General features: G+C 41.0%; 2 protein-coding genes across 10 annotated transcripts in view; one reads left to right on the top strand and one right to left on the bottom strand.

Moving 5' to 3' along the window:
• Nucleotides 1–2,895, top strand: part of PLEKHA7 (pleckstrin homology domain containing A7) — a 146,067-nt gene extending 143,172 nt beyond the window's left edge. For 8 of the 9 annotated variants that reach the window (XM_054515194.1, XM_054515192.1, XM_036384118.1 and 5 more), the window contains one exon: nucleotides 1,351–2,895. In XM_054515194.1, coding sequence (XP_054371169.1) covers nucleotides 1,351–1,373 — 23 coding nt within the window. In that variant the 3' untranslated portion in view covers nucleotides 1,374–2,895. Of the gene's footprint in view, nucleotides 1–2 lie in introns of all 9 variants that reach the window. The other variant, XM_036384119.1, reaches the window with a different exon arrangement.
• Nucleotides 2,896–8,563: 5,668 nt separating this feature from the next.
• C6H11orf58 (chromosome 6 C11orf58 homolog) lies at nucleotides 8,564–14,210 on the bottom strand. The gene is made up of 5 exons (XM_036383944.2): nucleotides 14,079–14,210; nucleotides 13,813–13,893; nucleotides 12,539–12,599; nucleotides 10,875–10,984; nucleotides 8,564–10,098 (listed from the first exon to the last, which is right to left on the bottom strand). The coding sequence occupies exons 1-5, from the start codon at nucleotides 14,136–14,138 to the stop codon at nucleotides 9,889–9,891; spliced, it is 522 nt and encodes a 173-aa protein (XP_036239837.1). The 5' UTR covers nucleotides 14,139–14,210; the 3' UTR covers nucleotides 8,564–9,888.
• Nucleotides 14,211–21,095: the final 6,885 nt, after the last annotated feature.

Genomic DNA, 21,095 nt, shown 5'->3' with positions numbered 1-21,095 from the left:
AGCTCAGCAGTTGACCTATCCACCCAAAGCACCCTCACCTTCTGTACCACAGCCACCTCACTCCCCCTTAAGCAATGGATTTCACTACACATTTGTTTAAACGCCTTCCAAGTAAGAACTAACTGCTCTTGGCATGTCTGATCTGCCGTTGTGCCTGTCCTGTGGCTTGCTAAATTTTAACTCCTTTACTAAACCAAGACTCCATCCGAATGAAAGCATGCAGCTACTTTTTCAGGAACCTTTTGTCCTTGTAAATATTGCTTCTAATGAGCTAACATGTGGGAGGCTGAAGTCTTCAGTTAAGTGCTGTTGCTCTGCAGGTGAGGTGCTTCCTCAGTCCTACTGTGGTGAAGGGAGCAGACATCTGTGCTCTGGGTAACAGGAGGCCAGGTTTTCAGCAGCCTTCTGTACTCTGGTGGCTGCTCAGGGCATACAAAGAGAGAATCCAAAGTGCACCCCTGTACAAGCAGGGGCTTCTTTTGTGGGCTGGTATCCTACACATGAGCTGGCATCAGAGTCTCAGCTGAGGTGAGCTGAAAATTTGGCCCTCTGTAACTAATTCTGCAATGTTGTGTTTGAATTCAATCATGCCTTTCATTGGCTCATGTTAACAGAAGGGGGTTTGTCTCTGGTTAGGTTGTTTTGCCACTTCAGGTATTAAAACCATGATAATTTTGTTGTCCTTACAGAGAAACATCTGTATTTCTGTCTCTTCTCAGTAGGATTTGCAGAGATTTCCCTGTTTGAATTGGAAGTAGGAAAAAGTGTAAATATTGTATGCAAATGCTGAGTGTGCCCCTAGTTAAGACACTTGTTATGCATCCATATTTATCATGGATGCATATTATTCTTACCCTTCTGATTTTCTTTGGCTTAATTTTATATTGCCTGAAATTGAACAAGAAGATAAAGCAGAGATAAAGTAGTAAAGAGGGTTGCTTGAGTAACTCAAATAATTGTACAGTGCCAGAGACTCAAGCAGGGGGCTGGGGCTGACCTTCAGAGGTCCCTTCCTACCCCAACCATTCTGTGATTGCAGACTGGCTTAAAAACACGTCTAGCACATGTCTGTACAAATATATACACATAGATATACAGTTACAGATGTATATTTGTATAAAGTTATGTTTACTTCAGAAAAAGAAAGTAGCTGTGATGTGCTGGGGACACAGGAGCTTGAGCCCCAGTGGCATCATGAGACAATTGTTGGCTTAACGTGTCTGTATGAATTGTTCCTTCTGTCAAACTGCAAAAAGCTTAAAAAAAACCAAGTTCCCATCAATTTCTTACTGCCTGGCATTGGCTGACTCCCTTCACTATTTAACCATGTTTTCTTTTCCTTCACACCAGCCAAAGCAGTAAGTGAGCACTGACGTGAGACTGGAGGCAAATCCCGCTTGTGACACCGTGTGGAGGACAGAGGAGATTCTTTCCCAAGTTTCTGTGGAGATACTCCTTGGCTGGTGACACCTTCTTCTGGAAAGACATTCAGAGAATGATAGGGGGATTTTCTATGAAAATGAAGAGAACTGCAGATCATTTTTTATTTACTTCAGTTTAGTTCACACTTTTTATACGAATAAACGGCACTTTTAATAAACTCTGTAAAATACTGACAATGTATTTTTAGAACGGTGTATTTTAGGTTTTTTTTTTAATCAAGGGCTGAATTCATTTTAAAAGACACTTTTTGCATAAAAGATGCTGTTACTTCCCCCTCAGGCTCAGATGCACATCATTTTTGTGAGAAAAACCCTGCAAATTGGAGCAAACCTAGAAGCACATTGATAGGGTATGGATAGAGCTAACACGGGTGACAGGTTTGGTGAAAGGGTGTTTCAGATGGAATATTTTTGTAGAGTTAATCACCCACCCTTTTGCCCCTTAAATAATCCATTGCAAGAACTGTTAGCTTGAATTTCTAAATATTAGTAACCACTGTATAGCTGAAATATCCCAAGAAAGCCATAACAAAAGCCAGTTTTAAGTCCCCTTTTTTTATGATCCCAGATAATTAAATTAGTGGTATCAATCCACAGTTTGTTAGGTTGCCCTTGAAAGTAGTGCTGCCCCCTCTATAACAAACAGCTAACAAAATTTTTTTTGGAAGTTGAGATGTGAAAGAAGATGATTTTTAATTAAAATATGTGAAGTAAGCAATAAACAATTACATTGTGTCATTTGGCTAGTAAATACATATTTTTCTTCTGATATTTTTTCAATAGACATTACAATTTGATGTACTGACTAGTATTTATCCTAGAAACATAGCATAACTAATGGAATGTGGCACCTGCTAATTTCCTGTGTGTGTTCACCTGGTGCTTATCTTTGCCAAACTTTGAAATTCTGTGCTGTACTCACGAATAGGGCAAAGGGTGAGCTGGTTAAAATAAGGAGAAAATAAGATTAAATGTGTTGCTGCAGCTATACTTTAAAAAACCCTGTGTATGCATCGAATGCAAGACATGCAAAAGCTTCCCAATGTTAAGTAATTAGTAGCTGAGTTCAGCTCTGATGAGAAATAACTGAGAAATACTTCTGCAGTATTTTGTGAAACCACTAACTTGTCTATTCCCTGTATTCAAGTAGTAGCTAAAATCCCCTTGGAATTGACCTTTGTGTTTCAGAGTTTAAGACAAATCATCATATATTAACACTATACTCAGAAATATTCTTAAAAGTATATATTTAGCTAATGCAATCTATTTTACCTCAATACTGCCAGTATCAACTTCAAAATCTTTTGCCAAAATAATGATTTATTTTTGCCTTTATAAAAAAGTTTTGAAAGCATAAATGAATATTTTGCAAGAAAACATTAATTTAAATAAAATGTAACCGTTTGGAAAATGGTATATGTACAGATTAAAATATTAACATAACTGCCTCCTATTGCCTCTGTCTTGTCTGCTCTCTTATCAGTCTCCAGCTCGTTGGAAATCCGGAGTCATTTGTGCTTTTATCACATTTTGTTCTTCTTTGGTTCAAATCCCATTGAAGCTCCCCAGTTTGGCACTTATTTTACTGGGATTTGAATCAGGCTCTCTCCACACCAATTCTACATTTTGATGATGATTATTATTGTTAGTTGATTTTTTGTTTTGTTTTGGTTTTAGAAATGTTTCATAAACAATTGATGAAACCTGTCTTTATTCTTGAATAGCAAGAGTGGGGTGTTGGCTGAAGGGAAGGTGGTGGGCACTGGCAAAGCTGCAGCTCACTGGCAGCGTTTGAGTTTCCAGCAATTCCCTCAAAAGACACCCATGTTGATGGAGAGCACTGGACATGTTGAATTCTTCTGAAAAAAACCCCAAACAATTAGAAGTGTTTCTGTGACATAGTGTTGACTGCACAAACTCGAGGGTGAGTGTTTGAGGCTGTGAGTCCTTGGCTTTTGGATGTGAGTGGCAGAAATTGGGAGCTGAGCTGCTGTAGGATGTGCTCATCCTGTTTTTCTGGGACACAACAAGGCAGTGAAGGGAAAGGAGCAGAGGCAGTGCTGCTCTGCAGGATGGGACAGATGTTCATTCTCTTTTCTTTGATCACACACAGAGAATCTGCTCATTCAAGTTGGTGTGGAAGAGAAGGATTTTGCCCTAAACAGTTACATCGTTAACATTTTCAACAAAACCAGTCTTGATTGAAAGATTTTGGTCATGTCCCTCGTTAATCCCATATTTGGGGAAAAAAAATTATAAGATAATTTTTCTTCCAAAACTTTTTGTTGAATATGTGCAATGCTGTTTTTAATGACCATCTTTTGTAAGGATGGGTGTAGTTTTTAAATAGGAATAACTAGTTTTCCTATACATAGAGTATTTAGTTTGGGTCAATTTCCTTTTTCTGTTCTGTTTCTTTTAATTTACATGCTCTTTTCAGGGTGTTACAAGCTACTTTCTAATATTAAAACTAGAAAAAAAATTATGTGAACTTGCAGATCAATACAATTTTGGTCAGAAAGTGGACTTTATTTTCCCCTCTGCCTATTGAGCAGTGAAGGGTTGTGGGACTAATTGAACTCACTCATTAGAAAACAGTGTCAGTTCTTGTGATTGTGCTGATTTTTAATTAGTGTTTTGTAATGTTATACCAAGCAAAAATTTTGCAGGCTGAATTCTCTTCCCATATACAGCTGTTTCCAATTTCTTCAGCCGAAGTTACTAAACATTTACTGCCCAGCTGCATTTATAAAAGTACAGCCTGGTAGCTGTAAGTGGCACCTCCTTTACCTTTCTGGACCTGCACAACAGCCTCCAGCCCTGTTTTTCACTATTATTTTTAAGTTTGTGTGATTGCTGGGCTGCAAGGAGTCCTACTGTTTGTCTTTGTGCACCTGTATTATGCTGTTGTTTAAAGGACTGGGCAGGTAAGCAGTACTTAGAGGCATCCAGGCTGTTTTGGAACACTTGGGAAGAAAAAAACCACACCACTAACAACAACAAGCCCCCCACAAACAAAACCCACCAGAAGTAGATACAAAGGTTTTTCAGGAAACTACTGAGACATTCTCTTCTGGAGAATATCTTAGGTGTGGAAGGAAAAGCTGCTGAACGATGCTGCTATTTCAAAAAGCTCTTAAAGCCCATCAGGGTGGTTGGTTTGGATACCCCACAGCCTTTGGAGGAGGAGGGGTTGGTGTTCTGAGAAGGCAGAGCACTCCCAACCCATTCTGGTACTTCAGACCATTATTTTTCCCCCTGCACCATTTACTCCTCTGACTTCCGGATCTTCAAATATATACATAAAAACATATATATATATGGTTTTTATATCAGCATCTGTTCCCCTCTTGGAAACCACCTATTTGCCAGTTGTCTTAGCAGTTAACTTCTGGATGTTCTATGAAGGAAAGACCAGATTTTGTTTTGGTTTTAGAAATGTTAGTGTCAAAAGTTAGAAGATGCAGAAGGCAGGATGTGATGTTACCCCTCTGATTTATGTCTGTCTGTGGGTATTTTAAAGTGTTTGCTTGTGCTGTGTGTGTGTCTGTGTGCCCATGTACTGCGTGGTTATAAAAAGAACAAAGCCATGCACAAGAAAAACATGAAAAAATTGCTATATTTTCCACACCTGGTTAAGATTCCTATTGGTTATTTGGCTGTATTCAAAAGGCTACGAATTTTATTGCTCTGCTACCAAAAGCAACCTTTCTTCATAGTGGAGCAGTACAAAGGAAGAGCACAAAAAATCCCCACATCACAGTGCCTGAAATTCTGTTTGAACAACTGTATTGATTGGGTCTGACCCCTTTACATTTTTTTTTTCCATTATTTGAAAAGGTGCATCTAACTGCAGCTGAATTGAACCAACCGCAATGAACTTTCCATGAAAACTTCTTGAGATATTTCTTTAGTTCAAAGCTCTGGAATTTTAAAGAGCATTTTTAATACAAGTCTGTTGAGGTATCCTGTGCAACAACCACACTTGGAATGTTAAACTACAGGTAAATGTAAGAAGGAGGTAAGATTATAAAAGCTGCCGTGAAATTGCTGGGAGATGGTGGAATAACTTCAAGTGCTAATTATAAAGTAAATAAAACCAGAAAGTCTTGAATATGTGTAAAAAGTAAGTGGATATAGAAAGTATATGCACATTTGAGCACTGTTGACTTGTTATTTACATGCCAGTGCTCCTGGTTGCCTTACAGAGAATGGAAAACAGCCTCCAAAGAGAACAGAATTAGCATTTTTGGAGCAGCTGTTGCTGAAATTGTGTTACCAGATGTAAGCTTGAAGGACAGTGGTGTTTTCTTGAATCCTCTTACCAGGAGCTGTAGCATAAGGAAGCACTAAAAGAAGGAAGAGATTAAGAAATCAAAGGTGAGTAGTGAGATTCTAGAAAATAATGGCAGAGATGTATCTGCAAGCCAGGTGTAAGTAAGAGGCTGAAGGTGAGGGTGGAGAGCAGCCTGGTGGTGGGAAATGAGAGGCAGTAAAAAGATGCAAAGAGCTCAAATGCATAGACTTGGACAGAAGCAAAATGCTTCTGTAAAAGGACTTGGTTTAAATTGTACTGGAGAAGGTAAGAAGGAATAGCTGGGAAATGAGAATGTTTTTTGTCCCAGTACAAAAAATACCTTGTTAAAGAATTAAACAAGGGAGTGGGATGTTGATGGTAGTAGTGGATGAAGGAAAATCAATGATGACATCAGGGTAGTGTTTTGGTAGCATCACAATTGTCTTTCCTATTGTCAGTTGCTGTGCTTTTTTCTTAGACAGCATCTAAAGTTCTTTTCAGTCTTACCTTTTAATTTTTCTTCACTGGATCCTCATATGGACACCATAAATGGTACTGGGTTTGGATGGATAATAGCACAAACTGTGAGCTCCTTCTGCACCTGCACATCAAAACTAACTCAAATGGGTTAAATCACCAAGTATTGTGTTTCTTTAATGCTGTGCAAAAACTAAGGGAACTCACCTCCCATCACAGTGCTGTACACCTCTTGCACTAAGATATTTTTCTCAGGAAAAGTGCAGAGGTGATGGGCTTAAAAGCAAACAAAACCAACTTTTGCTCTGTCCCTTCAGTTGACGGTGCCTTGACACATGGTCCCTTCTCTTAATCCCCTGACAGCTTCCAAGAGACTGATGCAAAGAGCTGTGCCAGGCTTTGATTATGAGATATTGCACTGCCACTTATTCTCTTTGTCTCCTGCAGTTTACAGAGGCAGCCTCAGTGCATAATTTAATCCCTGTACTGGGGACTGTAGCAAATCCACAGAGATTTCTACCAACCATCCTCTCTGGCATCAGAACAACATGTGCACATCGTCTTTGATGTGAATTCCCCAACCAGAGCCTTAGAGGGACCTATAGCTTTGAAGCTGGCCTATAAATTGTGCTTTCAGGAATCAAGTTGTCAGCCTCCTCTTCAGGAAGAAAGGGAGAGTAAACTGCAAAGCAGTTGCAAGAAACTACAGGGCAACTTACAGATCTGGTTTCCTTGGCCTCAGAGAATTCCTGTAGGATGCTGAGAATCCCTTTTTACCTGGCTTAGAAGCACCCTCTGTGGTGACTGCCAGACCCGTGGGCACTGGGGCTGTGATGATGGAGCTCACCTGGAGGGGTTCCTGGTTCCAGGGCATATGGAAGGGGAACAGGCACACCAGAGCATTTGACCTCGTTCAGGTGCTTTCAGTCTTCCAAAGCCAAGTGCTGAGAATGCACCTGTATTGCTCTTTGTGTGAGCAAATTTTCAGTGTGGTTTAGAAACAGATGAAAACTTAGCTGATGTGATGGTTGTTCTGTGACAGATCTCTGTGGCCTAACTTCAGTCCTTCCCTGAGGTGTAGAACAGGCAGACTTCTGCCTTTCTATTGAGATGGAAATTAACTGGTCTTTGAGTTGAGGAGTTTCAGTGGACAAGTCCTGTTTTAATAGACAAATGCACTTGCCCTTCTTGTTAGTGTCTGCTTATGATGTGTTCTGCTGTCATCTCTGGTAGCTCCTTCCATACCAACTTGAAAAAGCAAAGGGCTGGCTGGAGTCAATGAAGACATGGACTTTGACTTTTCCTGTGTTCCCTGTCTCCATTGAGCTGAAACCATCCTGCTCCTACCCATGCCAGTACTGCTGATACTGTTGTAACAAATATTTGCTAAAACTGACTCCTGAATTGAAATGTTCACAGCGCGAACTGAGCTTAATCAGCCTTTCATGGTACATAGGGAGAAGCTTATGCTGGCTTCATCGATCAGTCTGCAAGTTCTTAGAATGTTTATAAATGTTAGGCAGAAACAGACAAGACCGTGTAAAATAACTCTTCCTATTTTGAGCAGGTGAGTCTTAGGTCAACATCACAGATGTTACCCCAAATCTCATCAGATGTTCATATTTGGTGTTCTACTTTTGGGGAAGTTCTGCTGATTTTTTTTCTTTTTTCCCCCTCTCAGAGCTGTGTGTAGAATAGTTTAATTTCAGTTTATTTTTTTATCTTTGTGTGTTCTATTTATTTATAACTGAAACTGATGGCCTAATCAGGAAGGCAAGAGGCTGAGTGGAAGAGCCCCTCATTTTGTCTGTCAGTAGAGCTGTGCAGGGCTGGCCAGCTGGATCTGCTTTTCCTGGGTCTTTCCAGATCCCAGTGTGAATCTCTGCATGGCTGCATGCTGGTGGGAGAGCTCAGAGAGCAGCACTGTTGGGACAGAGAAGGCAGAGAGGTGAGTGGCAGCCACAGCTCAAGGATTGCAACAGTGAAATGCTGGTTCGAGTTCAGCTTGAGTGTCTAACCAGGAAAACTTGGAATGGGTCTATTAGGAAAGTGATCAGCTGATCTCTTAAGGAGGCATCTCACTCTCTTTCCTAGAGATAGAGCAGCTGTCTTAGGTCATGGCGAGGTTTTCTCTCTTCACAATGCACAAGCTACTTAATTTTTTTCCCTATGTATTAGAAGCTTGCTTGTATTAGAAGTATTGGGAAAACAAAAAAAAATATGCAAATCAAGTACAAATAATTGACCTTTAGTGGCTGCTGGAATATGGTTCTTGAAATGGAATGAGTGAAAAAGCTTGTATAAAATGCAGATGTAGTATAACACAGTAATCAAAATCTACACTCGGTTTCTATTTACAATATTACTTTTATTTTTTCCATACTTATTCCAAGTCCTCCCCCAATAGCTGATGCTGCAATGTTTACATTCAACTAGGCAATGATAGTACAAACTGCTGCTTTCCTTTAGCTGACTGGCTTGGAAATGTTGTCTGCACATCAGGAATTGTACACAGAAAGGGAGTGTCCAGGAGCACCCTGAGTGTCCATTGGAACACTGCTGTGGAGGTACCAGAGGTACAGGGCAGATGTCCTGTTCTCCCAGCCAGGAGAGGCAGGTGATCTGTCTGACATACTAAGAGGAAAAAAAGTCTAAAAAGCTCTGATATTTTATTCATTACATGGATGCAATGACTTTGCAGAGGAATGGATGTGTTTAATTCTTGCTGGGAGGAGTTGCTGAACTCCTGGCTTTCTAGGCATATCAGCTTGGCTTGACAGCTACAGCCTTGTGCTAATTGACTCAGACCTCCAAGTGATGCAGGTGCAGGGAGAAAAGGAAGAAGGGCTCGCATACTTAACTCTTTATTCTATTATTTTAAAAAAGCTAAAATGATTTGTATATCCTTTTCATTATCAAAGTATACTTTCTCTTTCAAAGTAAACTGGTTTCTCTGGGAGGTGTTATTTTTAATAACAGCTCAGTGCTCTAGCCAGGAACCAGTAATTCATAAAATCACTCTTTTCTACTGAAAGGTAGAAACAACTACAGCTCCTCCCCCTCGTTAGAAAGCCAAAGAAGCAATTAGAGCCTTCTGCTGTATTACTCTTTTCTAAAACATATTCTCTATGCAACTGCTGTAGGACTTCAGATGGGTACAGTGATCAATGCTGTCACAAAAGTGAGCAATTTCTCCTCAGCCCTGCCAACACTAGCATCTATAGACAAAATCATTGTTTAAAGCTCTAGTACATCACAGAATAATGCTGATATTGGTATTTTACAACTAATGCAACATCACGTAATTCACATGTAATCTTAATAGTCAAAAATTCAAGACTGGGGCACTAACTGAATAAACCACTAACATGAAGCTTCCTTATCTGGCATGGAATAAGGGAAGGGATAGTTCAGATAACATTGTAAAGATTGGGCAGGAACAAAACAAATTTATTTCTCCATCCAGGATTTTATACACTTTACAAAAATCAGTAATATCACTGTGCCCATAAAAATGTTATCCATGGCAACAGAAAGCAAATACTACTTTTTGTCATCTAACAGGGTCTTTTTAAAATCAAAATACAAAGATCTGTGCTGTAGCAGTCCTCCACTTTGCACTGTAACAATAAGGCTTACTGTACTTTAAATACAAAGCTGTTACATCTGCAGTTATGAACCACTGGCTTTCACAAACATCATTTTATAGTTGCTTTTTGATTCTTTTTTGTTTTCTGGAACCTCAGCTTCCTCATGTTTTTCAGTAGCTTGTAGCTCCTCTGCAGACTCCTCTTGCTCTGAATCAGAGCCACTTTCAGAATCATCTGAACTCTCATCAGAGGAGTGTCCAGCTGCCTCCTCTTCTTGTTCATCTTCCTGAAACTGTAAATTCAGATGATGAGAGAGATAAAATATTATTTCCTGGCAACTCCACTGCAGCCTTTAAAATTTCCCAGTGAGATTGTTTCACTTAATGGCCTCTTTCATTTTGGTACTAAAATGGGTCATGTTGCTAAAGAGGCCCATAAGACACAAACTATTAGACAGAAAGCAACTCCCTGAAGTGGTTAATCATACCAGCTGTGACATGAATTCATCAGCCACTGGTTTATTTAGTTAAAGCAGAAATCCTAAAGACACCATTCAGTGAGTCTGAAGTTCCAGATCACATCAGTTCAGTAATTCCAGTATTGATACTGGAATATTTGTCACAGAGTGACACAATGGAACTAAAGGCTAGGCCATCAAGAATTCACATTTGTGACCGATCTCTGAAAGGACACTTAGCAAACTGCAGCATGAGGAATGCTGAAGTAATCCAATGATACTGCTAACAACAATGCAGATGGTCATTCTGCCTGCTTATGTATTCCTCAGCAACACCCTGATTTAATATATTAAATCTGTCACTCTGTGCCCTAATCAGACTGCTCTGGAGCAGAGGTCTTCACTTCTCAGAACAATGAGAAACAATGAGAAGCATCTGTCATTTATGAGCACCGAAATGAGTACACCACAGTGTACACAAACAGCAGCCAAGTGGCTGCAATAAGTTTGTCCTTTAACCCAAACCATGGAGGTCTGCATGGATTTTTAAACCCAGAAGCACCTTGTCTCAGTGACGTGAAAGCCAAACCATCGGGAAATGAACTGAGTACCTCACTGAAGCCGAGCCCACAGTGGCGCCGGTTCCGCCCCGACATGGTGCTGTCCATGCTCTGCTGGTACTGAGTCTCCAACTCCTCGTTCATTTTCTTGTCTTCTTCCCCTGCATTGTCCAGGGTACTTTGGTTATGGTTATTCAAATTAACAAAGACACCAAATTACAGGAAGTCACATTTTCAAAGGCAAGAAGTTTAAATGCAACCATTCTAGAGTAGGATGCAGTATTCCTGCATACAAACCATCAGACTTTAAAGCAACAGTACCAAGGGTGCAAACAGGATGGCTTGGATACAAAGAGGGCTGGGAAGTTCCTGAGACCTGAAACATTCCACAGTTGCACTATGCAGTGTTATGTTCTACAGAACAAGGTAAATGTAATCAGTGTGAGTTCTCTGTGCTTCCAGCCAATACTGCAACATGCCCCAGCAAGGAGAAACTTTGTGACCTTCACTACATAACATGGGATTACTGTGATGAAATCATCCCTCAGATATAGCATCATGCCTTGGGACAATAGCACCACTCTTGTTTATGTATCTGAAATTGTTTCATGCATTCCAAATTACAAGGAGCAGTTACTACAGCTCTGTGTTTTTCCATCCTTGGCAATTAGCAGAAAAACTTAATTTTCATGAGCTACTTCCATAACCCCTTTATTTACTTGAGTTAGTGGTCTAAAATAGTTAAGGATCCTATGTACTTGGAAAAGGTAGGAATCTCTAATTCTCCCCAGGAGGCCTACAACACTAGCTTTTAATTTGTATCTCTGTGAAGCTGAAAGGTTGTATTGCAAATCCACACTTCCTGATTTGGAAATTAGAGCTGTATGTTATTGTAAAAGGACAAGAACTGTATGTTGAACAAAGAAGTGTTAAAACCACCAGCATTTTAACTTCTTGCTATTAACAAACGAGTACTGATTCTGTATGACTTCAAGGAGAAGCATCACTTCCTTTCTAGAAATTCAGGTATGAAGGAGTGATTCTCAGTCTCTGTAAGCTAACAGTAGCAACACCTGGAACAAACCCTCAGGCTTATTTTGGCCCATAGGTAGTTTTTCATCATGTGAAAAATGATCAGTGGAGAGCATCAGGGAATGTTTTCTGTAATATGAGGGAAAGTTTTCTGGAGTGCTGACAGCTGCTATTCCACAAGGCTTTACCAAGGCTTCTCTCAGGCAGTGCAGTCCAACCCAGCTTGGTGCCATGTACTTTGACTTCCTGAGAAAGCATGATAAGGAGTTACCATGGTCCTACAAGACACCCAATTATTGCTGATTGCCTTGATCTTGCAGATGACCTTGCAGCTTTTACGTCTTTGCTTTACAGCTTTTCCCTCATTGCTTTAGGGCAGAGATCTTTCTATTCAATAGGTAACCAGGTCAGGGACAAATCAACCCCTGTTCTTTTCTATGTACATAGTTTGGATATCCTGGCACACACTGGACTTTAAAAGGCAAGTGAGTGCAGTCACAGAAACCATTTGTCAGTAATCTGACAGAAATAAGGAACTTCTACAATCCACAGCCTGACCCATCTGCAGCTCAGCCACGAATCCTGAAATCCTTCCCTGCCATATCTACCAAGCTCAGAGCACTGGAATGTTCCTAAATAAGGGTTAGATTTCCAACTTTGTATCAGCTGTTGGATAAACTGACCTGTCCTGAAGTGAGAGGTTGATCTGTGGTCTCCGATAACAAGGCGGCCAGTATGTTCTTTCTAAAAGAAAAGGCAGGTTGTTTTGGAGCTTTAGGGTGCACTGACAGCTCTGCCAACATCCTGGACATCTTGAATGGAAAAGGTTTGCTGTCAAACCCTGCCACCCAACTGCAGGACTGGAAGCTTTCCTAGCTAACAGCTGCTGCCTCTAGGTAAGCTTGTTTCATCTTTCTTTTGCTGAATTTTCTGAAAAAGAAACCCGAGCAACTACAGACCCTTGCTCTTCCCAAACCTCAGAGATGGTTCTATTTCACCCTGTTTCTTGCCACTGATACAAAAATTATACTACATGATGCTAGACAGATGTGTATTCAGGTTCTGATCATTTACCCTTTCTCTGACACACTGCAACAGTTCAGGCCGTGCATCTTAGGATGATCCCACTTCAGACAAGCCACAGTGTCAGGTAAGCCCTTCACAGTGATGATTAATTTATTGGCTCAGTAGTTGCTCATTAGCAAATGTGTCCCAATAGGGAAGAACTGGCATTACACAGCAAGTAGCATTAAGTACCCAAGCAAACGTTCAGATTAGTGGTAGTGGGATGCTTTAATGGGGCACTATCCCTATCCACTACAAAGTCCTAACTTTCACCTCTTTAACACAGTTAGCTATTTTAGCTTACAAAATTACTGTATTCAAGCAAAATAAATGACTACAGGTAAAAATGGGTTTTTTTGAAAGTAAGTAAAAGTGCAATACTAAACCACCATTTTATACATGAAAGAATCATTATTACATTTAACCAGTTTTGCAGTATTTTTTGCAGGAAGCATGACAGAAATTTAGTTTTAGCGTATTTTCTCTTTCAAAATATTCCCTAGGTATACTACTTTAGTGGTTTAGTCTTTAAACTACCACTCTTTTTAAAAGTTTTTCAGTGACAGAGAAATTTACAGACCTAGTAGGTAAGTTTGTTAATTTGTAGCAAGGCCTGGCTCTCGGAAGCGTCAACAAGTAATTTCCCGAGCCGGTCTGAAAGCATTTAAGGCGTGGGGCGGGGATGAAGCTGCGGCGCAGGACTCGACAACTTCCGAGCGCGGTTTTGTGTAACACGGCTGCTGCCACAACAGCGGTGAACCCCAAATCCTCCCAGAGGAGAGCCCCAAAGCCCGGCAGCTCGGGGTTCTTGTCGCTTGGCTCAGATCGCCCCGCAGAGCCCCGGTCCCCGTGCCCGCCCCCGTGGGGGCGACGAGCGGCGCGGCGGCCTCACCTTCGCGGCGCCCATCAGCCGCAGGAACTTCTGCTTCCGCTCCTCGTTGCCCAGGTCGGCCGCTTCCCAGCTGCTGGAGCCCTGCGGGAGCACACGCTCACTGCGCCCGCCCGCCCCGAGCGTCCCCTCCGCCCCGCCGCAGCCCGCCCGGGCGGCCGCGGCCTGCCCGCGTCCCGCCGGGGGCTCCGCCGCCGAGCCGCGGCCCTGCCGCCGCCCCCCGCGCCGCCAACCCCCTCCCGCCGCGCCGCCGCCCCGCGCCCGGTTACATCGGGGGAGGCCGCTCGCTTGAGGCCGTGGTGGCTCTGGGACTCCCTGGCGGAGCTCATGGCCGGGCTGGCTGACCGGGCCGCGCTGCCGCCTTCCTGCCGGAGCCGCTCCCGCGGGGGCGGGCGCGGGGCGCGCCGGGACCGGTAGTTCCGGGCGGGCGGCGGCGGCGCGGCGCGGGCGGGCGCGGACTGCGCGTCCCAGAGGCCTCCGCGGCCGTGACGGCCGGGCCGGGCCCCGCCTCGGGGCGGGCGGCGGCGCTGCCGGGACACGGGCGCCGGCACGTCCCGGCACTTCCCGCTACTCTCGGCGCTCGGAAGCGGGGATGGCGGAGAGTGGGGACCCTGCCCGCTGCTCGGCTCGCTTCAGTGCCCGCCGGTCCCTGCTCGTGTTCCCCGCGTGGAGCGCTGTGTGCGCAGCTCCATGATCCCCTCAGGGCCTCTGGCTGTTTGTCGCCACTGCTGTTCATCACCCCCACACGTGTGCCAAACACAAACTGAGGCACTGTCCCCACATTTATCATGATACCAGACTCTTCGCAGTGGTGCAGGACGCGGAGCAATGGCCATAAACAAAAAGTTCTCCTTCACGAGCAGATATTTCCTTACACTGAGGTTGGCAGAGCACTGGACTAGGCTGCCCAGGGATCTCCATCTCTGGAGACATTTGAAACAAAACAAATGAGTGATTTTTTTTTTAATTTTATTTTTGACAAAGAGTTAAAGTTAGTGTCTTAATTAGATCTCTTTTTGAGCAGATTAGATCCATTCCAACCCAAACTATGATTATGATATATCAGGTATGAAATATGATATGATATGTAGAATATAATTATTTTCAACAGCTGTTTATACGGAATAGCACTAGGATATTGATGTTTTATTTCATGTTTGTGTTACTGCTCTGCTTCAGTGTGCAAAACCAATCAGTAAGGCACAGTTGTTACATTTGCTTTCTGCAGCTTCTGTGGTTCTTGTTTAACAATGATAAATGAACAGAAACAATAATTAATCTGAGAGAATCATATATATGCATCTTTAACCTCATGTATTTAAATCTATAGACTATTATATAGAGACTGTAGTAATGGATTAATTTAAACTTTAGCATTTACAATTTTTTCTAACAAGAGGAGTAAAATTACAAAAAAGAAAAACAACAAAAACCAGAAAATTATATTACTTTGTAAATATCTAGCAGTCTTCTTAGTCTGCTTAACATAGTAAGAAGTGTGGTGATCTAATACCCGTGAAACTGTATTTTTCTATTTTTTTTAAAGTTTAGTTATTATTAGCGTTTCTGTGCTATTAAGCCTAAAGACCTGTATCTCAATAAAAAAACAAGAGTGAAATTTTAACTTCATGGCTATATTTCCCTCGTGGGACAAACAGAGAAAGTTTGTCTTTGAAAAAAAGGTGTAAAAAAAGAGACTGCTCAAGTCAGCTATTATAACTGTGTCTTAGTTGTGGCTTATTGTTAAGTTCAAGTCTTTTTTTGGAACAACTGAAATGAACTAATGTTTCTGTGTCCAACTAATGTCTTGTTAATTTTGGTTTTGTTTACATTTTGAATAATGATGTGGTGCTGATATTTTAGTGAGAGGCTTTTACAATTTTTTTTCTCCCTTAGTTTATTGCTCCCTTCTTTAAAACGCTCTGTTTTTGCAGGGAAGAGGTACTTCACCAAACAAAGATATCCTAAACATTAAATGGCAGCCATCTACCTATGGTGGGGTCACTTAAAAATGGAGTCATCTGAACGCTGATTCTAAATGTGGATTCTAGTATCAGAATGGTTATGTAAAGGTTTTGCTTATCTTCCTGCAGATATTACAGATATGTCTGAGGATGTGTGACTCATGAGCTTTATATAATTCCAGTAACACTAATAAATGATAAGAAAGGAGTTCTGAAAATCCTGTCATGCTGGGATTCAGTGTTATATTTGCTGCATTCTTTTGAGCAACAGAGAAATGTCATTATTCTCAGAAGAAGGGACACTGAGTTTCTAAGGAGAAACATGTCCTCTCCAATCTCTGAGGCTGTTCTGGAATACAAACAAAACAATAGGTAAGGATTCTGGGCAATATTTGTGAGAGTTTTCCACGATTTTGCCATAGTCTCTTTGAAGACACTGTCCTGAGGTTAACATTCAATTCACAGGGGTGAGGTTTTGTTGTGAAGCACAAACTGGCTGTGATGCAGAAACAGAACCTCAAGCAAATGGCTGCCTGTGTAGAGGGAGGAACAATAGAGAGGAACAATGGGATTTCTTGTTGGTCATTAACAGAGGCAATGAGGTAAGAGTGAGATGAGCTGAAATGACAAGTAAGGTAACAGAATTATTTGCTGTCACGTACAATTATCCCCTTAGACTTTTCAATATGTTGCTGCTGCTGTGGTGAGCTGCAATGTGTGGATGGGAACCATCCATGTGGGTGCAGGGTAGGTACACACCAGCTCTGTTACAGGACATGCCAGAAGAATCACTTGAATGAGGAGCTTCCAAGTTTTGAAGCTCAGCAGTTCAAAAAGCATTATAAAAACTTTCAGGCACACAAAACCTTGTCAAGGAAAAAAAATGAAGTTCTGGAATTAAGTGAAAACAATTAGATGGAATGGCATGAGGTGAAGTGCAGTGAAATGAACTGAAACCTGCTGAAATTATACTCACTGAAATAATGAGATGTCATTTCCTTTCATGGAAAGGGATGGGGGTAGGAAAGTTACACCTAACTGGATCTTGTGGAAGCAGTTTCATGAGTGAAGATACTGATGTAAATTCTTCATTATTTTTTATTTAATTGGGTTTTAGCTTTTTCTGTAGAGGTAGGGTAGATTAAAGTAGAACCAGATCTGACAGCCAAAATAATTTCTTATAGTATAATGTGGTAAGGATGTCTTTGCCATGCAGAGATTGACTGAGCTGCAATTATACAACTGTCACATAGTGACCAAGATAGTGGTCAGCCCTGGCTTGGAAGCCATGGATACAGGGTTGAATCTTTCCCTGGTTAGTCCTGACTCCACTCAAGACTAAGTGGCTTTTGGCAAATTATCTCACTTTTCTGTTTTATCTGTGAAATTAGGATAATATATCTGCATGCCAGCATTAAGAATTAATTATCAGTTGCAGAGTGTGTGTTCAAAGCAAAGTAGAAGTGCTAAATATTAGCTGTAGAGTAATTGGACTACTGTAATTTATAATATGCTCACTGACATTGGTTTATAAAACAGGATCAACCTCTTCTCAAGTGCTGTAGAATGTTTAATTGTTACTAATGAACTTCTGAGACTCAAAGTAGCTATCACCATGAGGCAGGGAATGCTGCCAGTACCTGTCTGAGAGAAAGCTTAACAAGGAAATGAATGCCTTTTTTTTAGCTTGGAAAAAACCCAAATATGTACACATACACCTACTTTAAGTGCACAGTTTAAATTACATTCTTTTTAGACAAAAAGCTTTATTTTATATCAAATAGAAACATGACATTACCGTACTTTTTCATCTCTTCCAACCTATTTAGGCTGAAAGTGCTTCCTGTTTTCTGAGCAGCTTTGCTTACTGAAATATATAGAGGGTGCCACGGGGAGGAGGGGAAAATATTCTGAAAGTGTAGGAAAGAAAGTGTATATCACTGAAAGTGAGGAAAGAAACTCTTTTACTGAAATCTGACTTGCCCAGCACACTTATTCAATGCATTTTAGTGGCTCTATGTCTGCCAAAAGTTCAATTCCAACCTCTTGTTTTCTTTTAAGGGGTTGGGAAGAAGGAGAGACAAGCTGAGAGCAAACAAAGAGATGTCAACAGAAGGACTGCTGACAAGGGAGCATCAGTTGAGCGAGGGCAGTCGTAGCTGCTAACATTTAAAAAGCTCTTTCAAGAATTAACAAAATAAAGGATAGAGAGGTCCTCATCCCGAAATGGCTTTTATATTTCTGAGCCTGTTGTAAAAGCTTCTTTAGAACACTTCCCATCTAAAACCAAAGTAGTTTCTATCATAAACAAGACAGCACATCAATACAAAGACTATCTTCACTCACTTTTATTTCTGGACTAGCAGAAAAGGCCATTATTCAATACCACAGAAAAAAAGCATTGTTGCCCCTGTTCAGCAAAGGAAGAAAACAAAGATTGGAGAGATTATGTCCTTCAACCTAGGTCTGTGCAGGCTTCTAGTAACCTTGCATGTATTAGGCTTCCACAAAGATTTTTTTTTTAATTTCCATTTTTTAACACCATAAAAGATATGTTAAGAAGCTTTGTTTTGGTAGTCCTAGTGCAGACAGTTCCCAGGTAGTTTTTGTATCAGTGTAGCCAGGCAAGGCCAACAATGTATCTCCTACTTGGAGTTGATATGAACCAGCTACCCCAAAATAAGGAAATAGAGTGGTTTGCTTTCTTAAGATTTTACATTGTACTAAACTCACCAGGCCTCTTCACTTACCACTGTACAGGGTACAGCACTAAAATACTGTAGCTGAGTAAAAATAATTTTTATTGCAATGAAGATACAGGTTTATATATCTCACTTCTTTCCTTCTTTTTCTTTTGTGCTTGCTAGCATGTAAAAGCCTCAGTAAAGACAGGACATTTCACAGAAAGTATCTGCCAAGTTCAGTTATTCTACTGTGAGCCTGAATGAGGAGAAATTCTTCAGTAATATAAAAATTAATTGTGTTTGTTTAGAGTGGAAACTCTGTACATCCTTCCTTAGATGCATCTTCTGTTTCCTTTGGTATACTGTTTCATCCATCTGTAGTAAATCAGAATACTTTAAGGAAAAGAGAATCTTAACATTTTTATCTTTTTGTCTTAATGTCTTAACTTTTTTATCTTTTTTTGTCTTAATGAATTTTTCTTGGGAGTAATTTGAAGATGGTGTGAACAAACCACTGCTTAACATACTCTAGGTGAGTAACACTGCTGGAAAGGTTGAACAAAATTAACATTGTCCTTTTTTGAGTCTCACACTGCTGTGTAAGCCAAAGTCTTTGAAGTCTGCTTAAAACAGTCTGTAAACAGAGTTTGTCTCTTCATATAACTGTTTCTGTTCCTAACAGCTTTGAATCTTTTATTGGATGAACAAAGAGAAATTAGAAGGAAATGTAAGTGGTATAGAAAAACTGTGACTCTGTTCTCCTTTCTAACCCTGTATGATTGTAGAGTTTCTTCTCCCTAGGGACTTCAGTAACATTTGTGGAAATGGTCAGTGGAAAGGAGTGAGAAATAGCACCAGGTATCTTTATCCTGCTGGTTTCACTTGATCCTTAGAGAAATATTTTAAAGGTGTGAAAAAAACAGGTGTGCTAAAGCTCTGATGTATCTGCACAGCTCCCAAGTCAGGGTCCTTTTTGAAAAGAAATGTTTCTCCTCAACTTTCATCATCAGTAGAGCACACAGACTTTTCATATGTACCCAGTGTCCAAATAACCTTTGAAGACTGCAGAAGATTACTTTTCCTGTCAATATCTGCACCTCCCTGGTAGAACTATAGTGCAATACTGTCCCCTGCCACTGCATCAGAAAGATTTTTCCTGCTGCAAAAACAGTTTCATTAATTTGTGTCCTGATAGTATCTGTTTAAAATGTGTATCACTCATTACCCCTGTTATTTAGGATTGGATGTGTTCTGTGACTTGTGTTCCTTAAAACACAGGCAGAGTGTCTCCTTGTCAATGCTGATTTTTGCTCCTCTTAGCTAGTGGAAGATCTCTATTCTACAAAGGACATACAAATACATATTTGTTTTATCCCTCTACTGGGCTCATGGGTTATTAATTGTGTTTCAGTCACAGCCTATTGGCTTTGAGTGACTGCAAGAAGCACAAAAATAAAAGAGAAATTCATTACTCTCTTTTACCTGTTTAATACCAACATCTTATTTCTTACATCAAACCTTTAAAATTAATGTAGTGATCTTTTCAAGATCTACACTCTATTAATAAACTATAAACTATATGGCAGCATTGCCAAGAACTACTGTGCACTCTGCCTGTACTAAAGTAGACTTTACCATTTTGATATTCATACTCTTAATAATAAATGACAGTAAGTTGCAGGTGCAACACTGTAGCAATTTATGTACATTTTGACTTTGAGCATGAAAATTTGCAGCCCAAGCATCAGGATATTTTTATTAATCTGAAATAAGAAGTTTTAAATCAATTAACCTAGGCATGAAAGAGTATGTCCACTTAATATGGTGGTATTTATGACAGGCCCGAGACTGCCATGGAATTGTGGGCAGGACAAAATCCTTTACATTAGGATAGTGGTAGTGACGTACAGGCACAGTGTGACAGGAAGAAAAATATGCAGTTCCACTGACTTTATGCCACCTTCCCTGTTTTGCTGGGGGGCATAGCAGGAGCCTGTTTCTATGTTAAGTAATGCATCATTTCTAAAGCATTTGGGATCCAAAGTGGGAAGGCGTAGTATAAATGCCACGTCTAATGCTGTTCATTTACTAGAAATAAGTTCTATACAAAAGACTGAAGACTTTGTTTGAAGGAAAAGACAAGAAAAGCAAATGTAAGGCTGGCTGCTGGCCCTGAATAGCTTAGTGATTGCCTGGAGTGTGATAGTCTGAATTCAGTGTTCCTGTACATTGTTAAAACTGGGATGTGTATCATACAAAATCCTAGCACATATTTCACAGAAATATGTAGATGGGAAAGCACCACCTGGGGGCCATCCAGTCCTACCTCTTGCTCGGTGCAGGTCCAATTAGAGCAGGTTACACAGGGCCATCTCCAGTCAAGCTGGACTGTGTCCAAGGATGCTGATGCCACAGTGTTTCTTGGCAACCTAGCCCAGTGTTTGACCACCCTGAAGGTAATATTTTTTTCCTTATAGTGATTTGGAATAGTTCAGCTTGTGGCCATTGCCTCTTGTCGTGTCCCTGTGCATCTCTGCAAGGAGCCTTGTCCCCTCTTTCCTACACCCTCTTGTTAGGCTGCTGCAGGCAGCAATAAGCTCTCACCTTCAGCTGCTCTTCCCCAGGCTGTGCAAGCCCA

This window comes from Molothrus ater, chromosome 6 (assembly GCF_012460135.2).
Source record: "Molothrus ater isolate BHLD 08-10-18 breed brown headed cowbird chromosome 6, BPBGC_Mater_1.1, whole genome shotgun sequence".
NCBI lineage: Eukaryota > Metazoa > Chordata > Aves > Passeriformes > Icteridae > Molothrus > Molothrus ater.
This window is presented reverse-complemented; position numbering and strand designations above follow the sequence as displayed.